The 17,255-nt window shown below is 47.5% G+C and overlaps 1 protein-coding gene across 1 annotated transcript in view; it reads left to right on the forward strand.

The window, feature by feature from the left end:
* Positions 1-1,163: 1,163 nt before the first annotated feature.
* Positions 1,164-17,255, forward strand: part of LOC310709775 (papilin-like) — a gene marked incomplete at its 5' end in the record, with an annotated part of 36,298 nt that continues 20,206 nt past the window's right edge. Inside the window, 7 exons of the mRNA XM_083509817.1 lie at positions 1,164-1,257; positions 2,931-3,065; positions 4,735-4,875; positions 7,970-8,113; positions 9,799-9,966; positions 14,822-14,989; positions 16,287-16,454. Of these exons, the coding sequence (XP_083365943.1) occupies positions 1,164-1,257; positions 2,931-3,065; positions 4,735-4,875; positions 7,970-8,113; positions 9,799-9,966; positions 14,822-14,989; positions 16,287-16,454 (1,018 nt within the window). The remainder of the gene's footprint in view (positions 1,258-2,930; positions 3,066-4,734; positions 4,876-7,969; positions 8,114-9,798; positions 9,967-14,821; positions 14,990-16,286; positions 16,455-17,255) is intronic.

A 17,255-nucleotide genomic window follows, 5' to 3' on the forward strand; every position in this document is an offset into this window, starting at 1 on the left:
GCAGAGAGCATTTCCCAACTCTGACAGCTACATACCTGGCCAGGACTGTGGAAACAAGCTAGGGTTGCTCCATAGTGAGTGGGAAATGATCTCTGCACATGCTCAGACAGACTGTTCTTAATTTTAGTCTCTACGTAGCTCTGAGCCTGGTTGGAAGTCTGGAATCTTCCCTCTGTGGTTCAGCATTCAGGAACTTTTGGAGTCCAGCTTTCAGAGGAAGCTGAGGCCCTCAGCCCTACAGAGCGCAATATAAATAGAGGGGTTCAAAACATTGTTCTGCAGGTGTAATCACAGGGACAGAGAGAACCTTCCGGAGAACCTACCTAGGGTTCCTGTCACCTCCAGTTTGACAATGAACAGGAAGGGTTCGGTGAGAAAATATATCAGAGAAGAAGGGGGATTCCAACTAAACACCAGGAAGAACTTTGTGAGCTCTTCAACGGTGGGACAGACAACCTCAGAAGGTGGTTGGGGGATTTTCAGCAGAGGTTAGGTCATCCTCCAGGGATTCTTTAGCTGTGATTGCTAGATATCCCTTGGGGCTCTTTCCAACTCTACAATTCTATGAGGTTTCGAGTTGGTGACCCTAAACATCGACCGGAATTCGCCGCAGGATCGGCAAGCTTTGTGTCCAAAAAAAGGATGGAACTTGGTTCTAATGCCTCAAAAGCTCATTTTGGCCAATTATCCAAAGCCATTGGGCCGATGTGCTGGGATGGATTTCATGAAGCACCTGCTGACTATTTTAAACGGCATTTTACCAGGGGTGGTTAAAACATCTGACATAGTTGCCATAGAGTACTTCTATCAAAACGGTCACTCGGTATGGTCGCGTTTCTAGATCATAACCTGTTAAATTTTATTTTTAGAGCAAGAAATCTATTCAAAAGCAAAAGGATAGAGCTACTAAGAATTTTTTTTCTATGAGGTTTTGCACTCTGGTGTTGTTTCTTCACCTTCCTGGAGTGTGGCACCATGCACGTCCAATGGCTCTCTTGGCAGGAGAAGCAGCTCAGGTGTGTGAATCTGCAGCAACGCAGCCTGCTCCTTCTTTCAGCAGGGGTGGGGCTGGCTCCGGCTGCTGTGCCTCTCTTTCCTCCTCCCCTCCCATCTTTCCGATGGGAGGTATAAAACAAACAGACGCTGGAGTCGGCCAAAGTGCCATGGAGATGATGAAGAAGAAGACCCAGTGCACCTTCCTCCTCGTGGGTCTCTTAGCCTTCTGGGCCAGAGTGCCACCTGCCTCAGCTCAGGGAGGTGAGTGGACATGGAGCAAAACCCTGAAGCTGGGCTTGAAAACTAGGTGTGATGTTGCCCTGGCAAGGACCTTTGCGCTTAATTTACAGGGTTCCAAAATGCAAATAGCAGTTGTTGTTGTTGCTGCTGCTGTTGCTGCTATTCTTGGGAAGGTGGGGGTGGGGAGCTGATCATGAACAGGCGTGTAGGAAGGGGCGTTAACCATCCCTGCCACCCGTAATCCAGCTGAAATCCCTCCTGTTAAGTTTGTCTCTCCACTAAGACCCCTAGATTCTTTTCACAGGTGCTACTGTTGCCTGAAGAACTTGGTATGGGCTGCTGTTGCTTTAACTGTGTTGAGGTCAAATCCTTGGAAATCTCTCCTTTCTCCACAGATTCAGATTCAGTGTCATCATCATCTGAGGAACACCCAGCACCTCCTGGTGTGCCTCTGCCAACACCCCCTGGTATGTCCGCCACTTTCCCTATTGGGTCTGTGGGCAGGCTCCTTTGCTGCCGGTCAGTTGTCCTTCCCCCCATCCCTGACTCCCATGCAGCGCCAGATGTCCTGCTCCCCCTCCTCCTAGTGCTGTTTTTGCATTGGAAACTAAAACTCCCAAGGGTGCCACTATTGGGGACTCTTTACAAGACGGCACCTGGTGTGCCAGTAGTACACGTGAGAAGGATCTAGGGGTCTCAGTAGATTAAGGGATGCCATAGTACCCTCTATTCTGCCTTGGCCAGACCACACCTGGAGGAATCCTGTGTCCCTGGCAGATGGCCAGCCAACCTCTGCTTGAAAAATCTCCAAGGACGGACAGGCCACCACCTTCCAAGGCTGTCTGCTCCACTGGGAACAAACAATCTTGCTCCACCTTCCATGTGACAGCCCTTGATATATTTGAAGGTGGCTCTCATATCTCTTCTCAGGGCTTATGCACACATCCTCCCCCCCCCCCCCCGCTCTTTCCAGACACCTGTCTACTTTTTAAAGCTCTGTGTCTGAGCATTTGGGGTTTTTAAAGCCAACTTATGGTGCTGGAGAAGACTCTTGAGAGTCCCATGGACTGCAAGAAGATCCAACCTCTCCATTCTGAAGGAAATCAGCCCTGAGTGCTCACTGGAAGGACAGATCCTGAAGCTGAGGCTCCAAGACTTTGGCCACCTCATGAGAAGAGAAGACTCCCTGGAAAAGACCCTGATGTTGGGAAAGATGGAGGGCACAAGGAGAAGGGGACGACAGAGGACGAGATGGTGGGACAGTGTTCTCGAAGCTACCAGCATGAGTTTGACCAAACTGCGGGAGGCAGTGGAAGACAGGAGTGCCTGGCGTGCTCTGGTCCAGGGGGTCACAAAGAAGCGGACACGACTAAATGACTAAACAACAACAACAACAACACCCTAGAACTTTCTGCCCCCAAACCTGTTCTTTATTGCTCAATGGGAGCAAACATCATTTTCCTGCAGATTGCTGTTTGCTAAAACAGAGCTTTAAAACGTGGGTTTTCGAGGGGAAAGCTGCTGAGCAAAAGAAAAAAAGGGTGCTCAGACATGCAGCTTTAAATCACAAACTGCCTGGAAGGAGGAGAGAGAGGGTTAGGCTCTTGTGCTGTTGGTCAGTTGCCCTCCCCCCATCCCTGCCTCCCATGCAGCGCCAGCCGTCTTTCCGCTGACGCTGTTCCTTTCTCTCCCAGCCATGAGATGCCCCACCAACTTGAAGGAGCAAGAGCTGGAATGTGGCGCTCAGTGCACATCACACAGCAACTGCCCCCGAGAGCAGATGTGTTGCAGGTATGGCTGCCAGCGGAGGTGCGTGTTGCCCGTCAACGGTGAGTCCTCTCCCCTTGTCCCTTCTCAGCTTGTAAATTGCTTCAGTATTTACATTTATGGAGAACTCATTAGGGGGAAAGTTTCCCTATGTTTCAGAGTTTTTGTCCGTGCACATAATTGGCCCTTGGGAATTCCAGTATTCAGGGGGAGCGCTCCCACCATCTTGTATTGTTATGAGCAACCCAGTGAGACTCCAGGTACTTACACAGGTTCTGTTTCCTTGGAACAAAGGTCAGCGGAGACTGTGGTGCATTGAGGATATATGCTTTAATTTGCACCAGGAGTGCCATCTTGGCCCCGCAACCATGGGTCCCTGGGGCCCTGGGTGCCATGCACTGTGCATGGCCCTGGCGCTGAAATTTGGGTTGGGATGTGTCCAAGGAAACGGGGGCAATTGGCAGCCCCCCACCTGACTCCAGCCCACCAGCTGGCAGCTGGGCGAACTCCGGTCCATGGAACAGCATCAAACTGTGACTCAGAGCTTCAGAAGCCTTTCAGAAGCTGAGCACGCAAGCCAGCAGAGATAACAAACTCTTCGCAACGGAAGGACAGACAGAGGCATATGTAAAACATATTTACAAGCAGTTTATTCAGCATACATCAGGACAAAGGGAAAACATGTCTTCTCCCTTTCATGTCCAAGCACGACAGAATAAGCAAAAGCTATACACAAACGGATGTTCCCAGCAAGCTGTGCTGGAGTGTAAACAGGCATGTGATACACAACAATCATGCCTGTTCATTTTAAGCTGGAACAGAATATTCTAACAATTTGTGGGTGCCCAACCTCTTCATGGGGAGCTTTGTGGGTGCTCAGGCACCCAGTGCCCCAGGGAGTCGGCACCTATGATTTGCACAGGTATGCAACCTGAGCATAGGATGGAGGAGTCACAGCATGAACACACTTCCAGGAGGTCTTCCTTCTCCATTCGTCACAGCTTGGGATCCAGCACAGAGCAAGCAGCTCTCTCTGTCTCCAGATTCCAGGAAAGGGGAGAGAGAGGGCCGCATTCCCTTCTGGGCAGCCTTCCAGGGGCCACGTGCCAGGGGTGGGTGGGGCCAGAGGCAAAGGTGGGCAGTGTATGCAATGTTTACCTTTTGAACAGTTCCCTTTTCTACATACCCTTGCAGGGACGTTGTCAGAGGTCAAGGACGGATGCCTGTCCTGCCACAAAATGATGTATACGAAGCAGGTGCAGGGAAGGGTTTCCTGGAGAGGGTCCAAAGGGCCATATAGAGAGGTCTGGAGGGCCACATTTATGATGGTTACTGTGCTATTTGCTCCTTCTTTTCCACTTCTCATTTGAAAATAGTCCTCTGTAGGCGGCAGCCGATGGTGGGAAGAAAAATGGGGAGTGCTGCATTTCTTCAGAAAGAGGACAGACTATTATTGTTATTGCTATTGTTGTAATTAGAATTAGAATTTATATACTGCCCTATACCGAGAGGTCTCAGGGTGGTACACAGAACTAAAGGCCGCTGAATGAGAAGATATTTGGCTCCTTGCCTTAGCTTTATTATTTGTCATGAAAATATACATCAAAGCGGTTTACAGCAATATAAAGCCATACAGTGAAAACCATGAAAATTTAAAAACAGTCCTCAGTTAACCATTGTGGAAGGATGTATTCTTCATGGCCTAATCTGCTCCCTCTCCTTGCCCCTCAGTGAATCCTGGCTACTGCCCCAGCTCCAACCCCTTCCCCCCTACAAGGTGCGGCATCAGGTGTGTCAACGACAAAAGGTGTGGCAAGGGGAAGAAATGCTGCCGCTGGGGCTGCTTATCCAGCTGCGTTGATGCAGAGCCAGGTAAGTGGGGGGGGGAACCGGAGGAAGGGGCAGACCCTGCTGGTACTTGCAGGTGGGCTGGGAGAAGGGATGGAAGCGTCCTCTGGAGGAATGGCATGACCGTCTCGAAAGAAACCTTTGGTGCGGCTGCATTTGGAATACAGTGGTGCCCCGCAAGACAAATGCCTCGCAAGACGGAAAACCCGCTAGAAGAAAGGGTTTTCCGTTTTGGAGGTGCTTCGCAAAACGAATTTCCTATGGGCTTGCTTCGCAAGACAAAAATGTCTTGCGAGTTCCTGCGGGGGTTTTTTCCTCCCCCCCCCCTTTTTCCCAAGCCGCTAAGCCGCTTATCAGCTGACCCGCTAAGCCGCTTAACAGCTGATCCGCTAAGCCGTTTATCAGCTGATCCGCTAAGCCCGCTAAGCCGCTAATAGCGTTAATCCGCTAAGTCGCTAATGGGCTTGCTTCGCAAGATGAAAAAACCGCAAGACGAAGAGACTCGCGGAACGGATACTTTTCGTCTTGCAAGGCACCACTGTGGTGTGTACAGTTCTGGTTGCATTACCTCAAAAAGGATAGAGTTGGGAAGAGTTCAGAAATGGGTAACTGCAATTATCATAGGGACAGAGCCGATCGACTCGCCGATGAAGAAAGCTTGCAGCATTTGGGGATTTTTAGCTTGGAGAAAGGGACGCAGGTGGCGCTGTGGGTTAAACCACAGAGCCTAGGATTTGCCGATCAGAAGGTTGGTGGTTCAAATCCCCGCGACTGGGTGAGCTCCCGTTGCTCGGTCCCTGCTCCTGCCAACCTAGCAGTTCGAAAGCACATCAAAGTGCAAGTAGATAAATAGGTGGCAAGGTAAACGGCGTTTCCGTGCACTGTTCTGGTTCTCCAGAAGTGGCTTAGTCATGCTGGCCACATGACCCGGAAGCTGTACGCCGGCTCCCTTGGCCAATAAAGCGAGATGAGCCCCAGAGTCAGCCACGACTGGACCTAGTGGTCAGGGGTCCCTTTACCTTTACCTTTAGCTTGGAGAAAACGTAAGAGGTGACACAGAACTGAAGTTTTATATAATTAAGTATGGCATGGAGTGAGTAAATAGAGAAAAGTTTTCCTCCATTGTAGGAATAACAGAGACGACAGGAGGTTGAATGCAGGTGAGCTGTGCAGAAGCAAGCTAGCAAGGATGCTCCAAGCAAGCTGCCGGCTAGCTCTGCCAAGGCTCCTTTTATTAGCAGAAGTCAACAATTGGAAACAGTCGTGAAACCACCCTGAACTTAACGTATTTCCACCTAAGCACGTTTCCAGTGTTAGCAAATACACGTGTCAGCAGGTGTTTCCCTCAAATGTTCCCCCCGATACTTGATTATGTCTGCGTCCCCCGTCATGCTCCAGCCAAGTGGTATGTCTAGCAAACAAATTGTGAGAGGACGAAAAGTCAGGGGGGAAACCCTGTTTTCTAGCCAGGAAGGCAAAAGGTCAGGGAAAGCAGGCGCAACGCTCCTTGACATATTGTCGCACGTCTGGTGCAAGGTTTGCCTTCGCAAAGCAGAGCGTTACCTCCACACACCAACTCTCATGGCACTAAAACTCGTGGGCATCCAGGGAAGAGGGACATCGTCGGAAGATTCAGAACAGAGGAAAAAAGTCCTTCTTCATGCAGTGCAGAGTTAAACTGTGGAACTCCCTGCCACAGCAGGCGGGGATGGCCACCAACTGGATTAGGCAGATTCACGGAGGAGGAGAGAGCTATCAATGGCTGCTAGATAGGATGGCTCTGCTCTGCCCACCACAGCTGGAAACAGCAATGTTTCTGAATACCAATTCCTAGAAATTGCAGGACGGAAGAGAGTTGCTCTTCCGCTCAGATTCTGCTTAAGTGTTTCCCATTAATCCAACAGAGGAGCTTGGGCAACCCACCCAGATGAGCGCGGCATTATTCTTATTCTTATTCTTATTCTTATTCTTATTCTTATTTGTAGTGTTCCCAAGGCAAGGAAGGATTGGACTCTGATTAATAAAATACACGCATGGCTTGACCAGGAAGACTTTGGGAGGAGTGCATATAATAATTCCTCTCCACCCCTTGGCCCAGGTCGTTTTATTCACAAAGGAACTTTTTACACAGTGTTCATAAGAACCAATCAGATTTCCTCTGAGCATTTCAAAATCCCCACGTGGGACAAAGTCAGATCAGAATAAATTATTTTAACTACAAAGAAACTTTTTCCTACTTGAGCATGCATATGTAAAGGTAAAGGGACCCCTGACCATTAGGTCCAGTCGTGCCCGACTCTGGGGTTGCAGCGCTCATCTCGCTTTATTGGCCGAGGGAGCCGGAGTACAGCTTCTGGGTCATGTGGCCAGCAGGACTAAGCCGCTTCTGGCGAATCAGAGCAGCACATGGAAACGCTGTTTACCTTCCCGTCGGAGCGGTACCCATTTATCTACTTGCACTTTGACGTGCTTTTGAACTGCTAGCTTGGCAGGAGCAGGGACTGAGCAACGGGAGCTCACCCCATCGCGGGGATTCGAACTGCTGACCTACTGATCAGCAAGTCCTAGGCTCTGTGGTTTAACCCACAGCGCCACCCGCGTATGTAGTTCAGAGTAAATAAAAGAGGAAGCGAAGGGGCATGCTTTTAGGAAAACCCGGAGGTCATAAACAGCAGTAAACAGTATTTACCTTCTCCTTGTGATCTCTCTTCCTGAACTCTCTTCCTGGCCCTAAGATTAACAAAACTAACAATAGCTACATCAAAGAAGCTACCTACTATCTTTATGACCCAGGATGCCTGATGAAGCAACTGGCCTGGGTTTCAGAATGCTTATAAGTGCCTGTCAGGTGTAGAGAAAGCAAAGGGCAGAGGTGGAGAGGCTTGTGGGATTTGATTAGAAATTATTGTCAATGACTCAAACCCAGTCAACGCAATGCTTTCATCGTGGACACCATGGCTTGCTTCATTGTTCATAATTCCTCATAGCAATCCCATGTGACCACCACACTCTGGATAACTGCACTCCCATTATTATTGTTATTGTTATTGTTATTGTTATTGTTTTACTGTGCGTTTTGGTTTGATGTGATTTTAATGACCAGCCCTTCTCTTCCCAGAAAATCCTGGGGTGTGCCCAAAGATAGATGCCCTGAGGCGGTTTCCCTCTTGCCCTAACAAATGCGAGGACGACCGGGAATGTGACCACCAACAGAAATGCTGCTTCACAGGATGCGGCCGCGAGTGTGTCGGCCTTGAGAAAGGTACCGGGAAATGGACAAGCAGAGCTCTTGAGCTGGAGATGGTGATCCGCTCTGGGCTTTTTCTCTGCCTCTTAAAACCCATTTGCCTACCTGGCAGTTGCCAGACATTCCCCATGTTTCCTTTGCACCAAAGCGCAAGTCACAGCTACTATGCAGAGCAGGATTCCAAGAGATCCATACTTTGGAGTATAGCGGATTCCACTGGGTCCTGAACACACTTATGAACCACCCTGAGACCTGCAGATATTGGGCAGTATACAAATTTAATTAATCACAACAACAATAATACAATAATTGGCATTGTCTTCAAGGTCCACTTTTGGCCGGAATGGGCCACACTCCCCAGTTCCCAGTGGGAAGCGCCAGAGGGCAGCTATTCCTTGCAGAGCTTGATCCACTGATGGGAACTGACTTCAAGCCTGTCTTACATCTGGGATTAACTCGGCTTAGGAGCTCTGATTGGAAGCTACTAAGCAGAATCCGCCCTGGCATTGCATCTGATGCCCAATTTAAGGGCTTGGGACCAATTTACCTACAAGATTGCCTTACCCCAAATATGCCCACCCGACCACTTTGTTAAAGTTTGTTGGGTCGTATATCTTCTAACCCACTGAGTTGGCTGCAATGGCCCTGCAATAAATTTGATTTATTGCCACTCCAACAAAATTCCAATGGCGCCCACAGGCTTCCACTCCGCGCACTGCCACTCTCCTCAGTTGCTGGATAATAGCAGAGTTCACACACAGCATAAAATGGCTTTTCTGTGTCGACGTGGTGTCCTCAATAACTCAGCTCGACACCAGTGCTTCTAATATAAAACTCTTTGTTTAGAAGCATTCAAAACAGAAAAGAAAACCTACGGAATCTAGCTGCATGTTCCCAGCTTTCTGCCTCTTAACAAAAACGAAACGACCTTGCTCACATTCTCAGACAGACTGCTCTCCAGAGAGAGCTCAGATCCCACAGAGCATAGATCAAAGTAAAACAAGCACGGATCCTGTGGGCAGTGCACCCAGTTGATAAGAACACTCCTGGAGTGTTAACTACTGACAGTCCAGAACCACAACACACTTCAAGTCCAGAACATTGCTGCTCCCCTGATCTGCATTTACAAGAACTCGTGGCAGCAGCTACACTTTGAAACTTCCTGCCTGTTGGTCTCAGGCAAGTGCCTTCACAGTACCTTTTCCGGCACCTGCTAAAAATGTTTCTTTGACAAATCTGCCCAGACGTTTAGAAAGTTGGTGCAAGTTTTAATCTGTTGTTAGCCTATTGCTCTTTAACTTTTTGAATGTCTTAAGTAGTTGTTGTTGATTTTTCAATAGTTATATCGTTTTCTCTTTTTTTGTAAACCACACTGAGGTGTCTTTGTTCTTACAATCAAGCAGTGTATAATTTTTAAGGAATAAGTAAATCAATAAAAGGGGCCCAATCGAAGCCCCTCCGAGGACTGTTTCGGAGCACATTTTAAGGCACCTTTACCTGCCCTACACCTGGCATCACCTACCTGTGGGGCAGGTGGGCTTGGCTTGCTGGGGGAAGGGAACAGCCTCATGAACCAAATTAGAATCCCTGCCAGTTCTGATGAAGCCACAGGGCTGCTTGGTTCATTCCTCTCTGAGGTCAAGTTGGTGGTCTCCCATTATTTCAACTTGCCCTGCTTCCTTTCTTCTGTCTTCCGGCAGATCTCTGCAGCCTCCCCAGGGATCCTGGCTCCTGCAATTTGTCCTTGGACTACTTCTACTACCACGCCCCCACCAAGAGGTGCAGGAGGTTCAAGTACAGCGGCTGCAAAGGGAACGCCAATCGCTTCTACACCAGGAAGGATTGCACGGACGTCTGTGGGGAAGTTGGTAGGTGAGATGTCGAGCTCTGTTGGAAGGTTGGTTTGCAGATCAGGAACAGATGGATGGGTGAATTGTTAAGTATAATTGTTTAATTGTACACTGAAATGGAAAATGACTCTGTAATGTGTCTGTATGTATACTGTGTAGCACTGCATGGAAAATTCTACTGATGCTAAGTAGAAAGCCTAACGGCTAATGATTAAGTGAGACTGGTATTTAACTTAAATCACATGAAAATGATGCAATCGCCAGCCTATGCATATGTTAATCTGTAGGTCTCAGTTTTGGGTGTGCTAGTCTTTGTTCTGAAGCCACTGAAGAGAAAGAACTCTCACTCTAGGAAAACAGCCTCAGGCTAATGACGGAGGTTGTTTGCAAGAGAGGCAGAGCTTTGATTTCAGCTCTGGATGGGAGATACAGTGGTGCCCCGCAAGACGAATGCCTCGCAAGACGGAAAACTCGCTAGACGAAAGAGTTTTCCGTTTTGGAGTTGCTTCGTAAAACGAATCTCCTATGGGCTTGCTTCGCAAGACGACAATGTCTTGCGAGTTCCTGCTGGTTTTTTTTCCTCCCCCCCCCTTTTCTAAGCCGCTAAGCCGCTTATCAGCTGATCCGATCAGCAGATAAGCTGCTAAAAGCCGCTAAAAGCCGCTAATAGCGCTAATCCGCTAATCCGTCAATGGGCTTGCTTCGCAAGACGAAAAAACCGCTAGACGAAGAGAATCACAGAACGCATTCTTTTCGTCTTGCGAGGCACCACTGTATTCATAATCTAAGATCATAGAAATCATAGACTCATAGAGTTGGAAGAGACCACAAGGGCCATCGAGTCCAACCCCCTGCCAAGCAGGAAACACCATCAGAGCACTCCTGACATATGGTTGTCAAGCCTCTGCTTAAAGACCTCCAAAGTAGGAGACTCCACCACACTCCTTGGCAGCAAATTCCACTGTCAAACAGCTCTTACTGTCAGGAAGTTCTTCCTAATGTTTAGGTGGAATCCTCCTTCTTGTAGTGTTGGGATCAGCATAAGATATCATGCATCTATCTGAGTGTAACTTTATTGTTCTAAGTTTGTTTTGGAGTTAAGTTCTGAAGTAAAGCTTTTGAACCATATTTTTGGACTGGAGTATTTTTTATTTCAAGAACAGTTTGCTTGTATTCATCCCATTTGCTTCCATATGCACACTATTAACAGCCTCAGGATGAATCAGTAATGAATGAATTATTTGGCAATGAATGAATCAGGAGAAGCGAATCTGCACAAAATTCCCACAGAGGTCATGCAACGGTCTGGTTTACTGAGCATTCATTCTGATTGGAAAGAATCAGACCTACTGGCTGGTGACAACCATCACCTGGTTGCAAATTTTATGGAAAGAGGGTTGCAGGCAGAGCAAGAATTGCAAGTACTCTTGGATGAAACTGGTCATCTTGGCTCATCTCTGTCTGGGTTCAGGCCTGGTTATGGGGCTGAATTGGCCCTGTCAGCCTTCTTGGGAGAAGGACGGGGGAAGGAAGGGGGTGGCCATCTAGGTGTTCCTTCATCTCTCAGCAGCTTTTAATTCCATTGACCGTGGCATCTTTCTTTTTCTTTTTCTTTTAAATAATATTTATTGTTTTTAAACCTTACAAAAAGAAAAGAAGAAAAGAAGAAAAGAAGAAACAATACAATACAATATATAAACAATACAAAACGCGACATTAAGATTAACACATTAAACAAAACAAAAGTGAAAACAATTCAAAAAAACACATATAATACCATCTCAATATCCTCTCTTTCATTCCCTTGTTTCATCGACCTCCTCTCACCTCCCTTTTTGTATTCCATTTCTATTAATTGTTTCAGCAAATCCTTTCCATCTTTCTCTATTTCTGTCATGTAATTATCTTAACATATTTTAACCTTATTTTCCATTAATACTATAATACTTATTTATACTTAATTCCTTAAAATATTTCTACTAAAGCCGTATAATTCCCTTCCAACATTTTTCTAACACTCATTAATTTTACATTATTTCCATATACAGATTTTAAACTTTTTCCAATATTCTTCCACCGTCTCTTCTCCCTGGTCTCGGGTTCTGCCAGTCATTTCTGTCAATTCCAAATAGCCCATCAACCTGGTGATCTTCTGTCCGAGGCTCTTAACTCTTCTCCAGGTCCCTTCTGCAAATCTTCTTCATGTTTATACATGCACTTTACTTTGTCTTCTCCTGATCTTCTTCTTTTCCTTCCTTTGGTGCTGAAAAGTAGATCTCCGGGAAATTCCCATCTAGCAATGTTTTTATTCCTTCTCAACAAGTCAGCCAAATCTCCATAGTTAGAACTGAAATTCAAAAGATATTTCCAGTCGTGTTTCAAAGTTCCTCCAAGTCTGGCATTCCCCACAACTCCAGTCTCCTCCTGACACAAGTCCAGGTCCCAAAGGTCAATAAACCCCTGCATGAGAGGATCTGTCCAACTTTCTTTCTCCAGTCTAAGCGGGGCTCCAATCCTAAAAGTCTGACTTTCTCTAAATTCAGTCTTGAAAGGCATCAACTTATAATCATCGAGTTGCAACTGTACGGCTAGGGGACTCTTCCTCTCCACTTGTGCCACTTTAGGTTCCACTGCAAAAACTTTCTCCCCCGCCTTCTCCTCGATTTGCCATGTCAAAATAGATCCCTGTATCGATCCCTGAATAGTTTCTGTATTAATATTGACTTTTTGTGCCAAATTAGTCACTTTTTGTTCCAAGTTATCAATTTTTATAGTCCTCGCATCTGTCTTCTTGTAAAGCTGTTCCAGTAAATCATTAATCTTACAAAATGCAACCACTAAGGCTTCTTCTGTCAACATTCTTAACGGTTCAAGGTCAATTCCAGATTCTCACAGTTTTATCTTGCAGGTGGAGATGGAAATTCTCCCAGCTCAGCTCTTGTAACAATTTCAAAGGCTTCCTCTAGGGGGAAACAATTTCTATTTGTATCAATCCTTTTAAGAACAGTTCAAACAATAAAGTTAGTTTCAATTTTCAGTTACTTTTACTCCTTTTTAAACACAGAAGGAAACAATGGAAGCAATGTATTTCTCTTCTTTAACTTACTGTCAGCAGACGATCTATTCACAGTCAATGAGCATATCCAAAACTTCAATGCTTACTAGCAGCCCGTTTCCAGGTTCTGAGCGGTGGTAATTTGACTTTCTTCACTCTCTCCTGCAGGCTTACACGATCTTAAATTTCCCCCCTCTTCTCTTGCTTCCAAGGGGGGGTTGATGATTTAACCGATGGAAGTTTAATCCTTTATAAGAGACTTTCCAAGGCTTTAGCTTGCAGCCTCTTTGCTTCAATCTATTTACAAAAGGGGGAGGTGGACTTCCTGTTTGAAAGCTCCCTGTTCGGTGCCAAATTAAGATGTTTAAAAATCCAATTTTCCGTTCTACTCACGGGTAGTTGTTTTAAAATCAAATTGTCCACAGGAAAAAGTCAGCGCTCTCCGGCAACAGCAATGCGGCTTCACTCCATGAAAAAAGCAGTTGATTCAAAGCACCGCGCTACTCACCCCTCGTCGCTCCGGATCCTCGAAACCGGGTTTCCCCATGTGTAGGGGAGGTGCAAAAGGTGCCAGACGAATCCCACGTCCACAAGCTTCTCCCACCTGTGGTTTTTAGTGGGTCTCCGCCTTCGCCGTGGCGGCCAGACCCTGATTTCCACGGAGCGGATTCCTTCCAATCAGAGGAATTCCGCCATTGCCTGAGGCGCTAACCCGGAAGTCTGACCGTGGCATCTTTCTGAGCCGAATTAATGGGGTGGATATTGGAGGTCCTGGTTTACACTGGTTGCAATCCTATATCCAGAGTGAGTTTTGGAGAGTACCTGGGTTTCCAAGTCCACAAGGCCACATCACTTTGATGCTTGCACAAAGGGAAGGCGGGTTGGCGCCTTGCACTGAGGGATGTCAGAGATTTCCCATGAAATTGAAACAAAATAAAAAATAACCAGTTTCCTCCTTAGTCCTGCATCATGGAGAGGTGAAAAGCCATCTTCACATACCTAGAAGATGGAGCAAGCTTGTTTTCTGATGCTCCAGATTAGAGGACCTGAACCAGCAGTGGAGCAAGCCAATCGGGTGCCTGGGGCAGCGTGCATGACCTGTGTGCAGGTCAGCCAGGGCAGGATACTCTGCAGGGCCTCCAAGGAGTCTGCCTGCCTCCTCCCACTCAGCTTATTCATTTTATATATTGGCCTTCATCATAAGATCTCAGGGCAGTTCACTTCAAAGCACAGTGGAGAAAGCAAGGGGAATAAGTATAGCAGTTCCTAAGCCATCCTAAATGCATATTAGGCCAATCAAAATTCAACATATGTAATTGTTTGCAAGCTTTCAGGATCTCCAGAACTCTTTGTCAGTGCTAGAGGCCAAGCAGAGAAGGGGTTTTCGAAGCTATTTTTAAATTAATTGTGATGAGAATGGTGCGTCCTTGGGTGGGAGAGATCTGGACCCCTTATTAGCAACCTTCAAATAGCCAAAACAACTGTAGATGCTGGACTTCAGAAAACCACTCTCCAGCCAGTGATTTTAATTGAGATTCTTGCATCTCAGGGGGTTGGGCTAAATGACCCACAAGGTTCCCTTCCAGCTCTATGATTCTATGATCTCAGGAGCCACCTGCCCCACTTTCTCCCCTCCTGGATCTCACAAGGCCTCTTCTCACAAGCTGATACTCTTCCGCTTGCTGAAATTCCAGGTGGTGACATTGCCGTTCAGTCATGAAGTCTCCTCCCCAGACCCCCACCCGCCCACAGTTTCCCCACCCCACCCCACTCTCTCATACTGCCCTCCTCTGATGCCTCTTTGATTTCTGGTGGCAGATATCTGTAGCCTCCCCATGGACCCAGGTCGGTGCAAAAGCTACCAGCCCATGTTCTACTACTCACCAAGCAACAGGACTTGTCAGATGTTCATTTATGGTGGTTGCGAAGGAAACGGCAACCGGTTCTCCACTCAGGAGCAGTGTCTTCGGACCTGCAGAAACCCAGGTGAGAGGCAGATGCAGGCAGATGGAAACGAGAGGGGGATGCAGGTACCGCTTCCTGTGGGAGGGAGCTAAACTGTAGAACTATGCACTGGGTGAAGAAGGACTTTCATTTATCTGCTCTGACTCTTCCAACATCTGGCTTCATTGCATGTCCATAAGTCCATATGAAGTGCGCACACTACAGGCTGCACACTCCCTTGTCGCACAGGTTGAGGGCGAGGAAAGCCAAAAATTAATGCCCCCCTCCAGCCTTCCTAGGGTGCTGGGCTTTGGAAAGGAGATGCAGGCTCTGGCAGAGTCCTAGAGCCCTCCCTCTTCCTTTCCAAAGCTGCCTAAGTGCTAACTAGGCTTTGGGAAGAAGGAGGTGAGATGCCTGTACCCTGCCAGAGCCTCCTGCCTCCTTCCCAAAGCCCAGCACCTCACTTATCTGGCTTTAGGACGATGGTGCAAAGGCTGGAGGGCTGTCAAATGTTGCCAAAGGTCTCGAGCCACACATTGGACCTTGTTCTATCACGTCTCTTCTTTTCTCTAAACTGAAAAGTCCCAAATGCTGCAACTTTTCTTTTTTTAAAAAAAAAATATTAACAATTTCAACATAACAAATTATCAAAACATATATTCATTATTTCCCCCCCTTTCCCTCCTTCAAACCCTCCCCCCGAGACTTCCCTCAGCTCCTCTCTCTGATTTCTCAGCACATATTATTCTCTGCATGTTATGAAATTATACATATCCTTACATTATCTACAGGTATCTCCCCTGTTATCAACCAATAAATTTGTGTATGTGTATTCAAAACCTGCCAAGGAGTCCTTTTTGTTGTCTTTTTAGATAATTTGTAAAAAGCTCCCATTCTTCCTTAAAGTCACAGTTGTCCTTGTCCCGCAATTTGTAGGTCAATTTCACCAGCTCTGCATAACTCATCAGTTTTTCTTGCCACTGTTCTTTCGTTGGGATTTCCTCGTTCTTCCAACCTTGTGCTATCAAGACTCTTGCTGCTGTTGTAGCATACCAAATGCTGCAACTTTTCTTCCTAGAGGAGTTGCTACATCCCCTTGTCATTTTTATCGCCTGAATCACCACAACTTGAATAATATTCCATGGCTTTCTATGGCTCCATCAAGTGCCAGTTTTAGGAAACGCCTGGGTCTCTGTGTCAACAGAACCCTAGAGGGGTATCCGGCTTGCGGTCAGAACTGTAAGCTTTGTAACATTTCGGCTGGAGATGGTGGGAATAAAACCCGGGATCCTCAGTACGATCCCTCCTACCTCCTCCCCTCTTCTCTCCTGTTCCCCAGATATCTGCAAGCTCCCAGAGGACAGCGGCAGCGGCAATAAACACAAGCTCAGCTACTACTACAACTACGCCAACAAAACCTGCGAGCGCTTCACCTACCACGGCTGCGATGGCAACGAGAACCAGTTCCGGACACTGGAGCAATGCCGGAACACCTGCCTGTACCCTGGTGAGACCCCGAGGGAGAAGCAGCCACCGGCAAGGCTTGGCTGTCGAAGGGGAGCCTTGCTGCCGTGGAGTTAAGGAGAGGGACTCATCAAACTGTAGAGCGGGGAGGGACTCCCAGGCGATCTGAAGGACTGTCTCCTTGCCATGCAAGCCTGCCCAACCTCTGAGATCTTTGGGGGAGACCATTCTCAGCACCCTCACAGGCATAATGGGTGGGGATATGGGAGAGGGCCTTCTCCGTTGTGTTTTCTCCCAGGCTTTTGGGAACTGATTGTCTTTAAGGAAAGGGTTTGTGGGATGTGAAACACAAGAGCAGTCAAGTACAACATACCTAGAGTGAACATGTTTTCACATGGGGAGGAATGTTTGTCCAGCCAGAAGGTAAACTTCCTGTTTCCTTCTGGGCTGGGACAGACTTCCTCTGTGTGTGACTAGAGGTGGTCATGGCCTCACCTGTGCAGGTAATGACAAAAGCACAGGGCAGGGCAGCATCTCTCTCTCTTTGCCTACATGCATCCAAGAAGCAACATCTGCTTAGCCAAAGATGCCTTCTTGGATTCCAGCCAAGAGAGAACAAAGGTACTGTCTTCTTATGAGATAGTTTCCAGGTATATGTTACTTTTCTAAGCTAAGTCTGTGTGCTGGTCCCAGGGGGAGGTTACCGTGGGGCGAGGTCCAGGACCTGAGTTGAGTGTCGGCAGACAGTCCTCCACGGGCGAAGCGGGGTCCACAGCGAGGAGCCGGGCAAGGACAGGAACTCTGGGGGAACAGGACTAGGTCTGGCCGAAACAGCTCTTCAATG

Source organism: Podarcis liolepis (assembly GCF_965112155.1).
Source record: "Podarcis liolepis genome assembly, chromosome: 6".
Classification (NCBI taxonomy): Eukaryota; Metazoa; Chordata; class Lepidosauria; order Squamata; family Lacertidae; genus Podarcis; species Podarcis liolepis.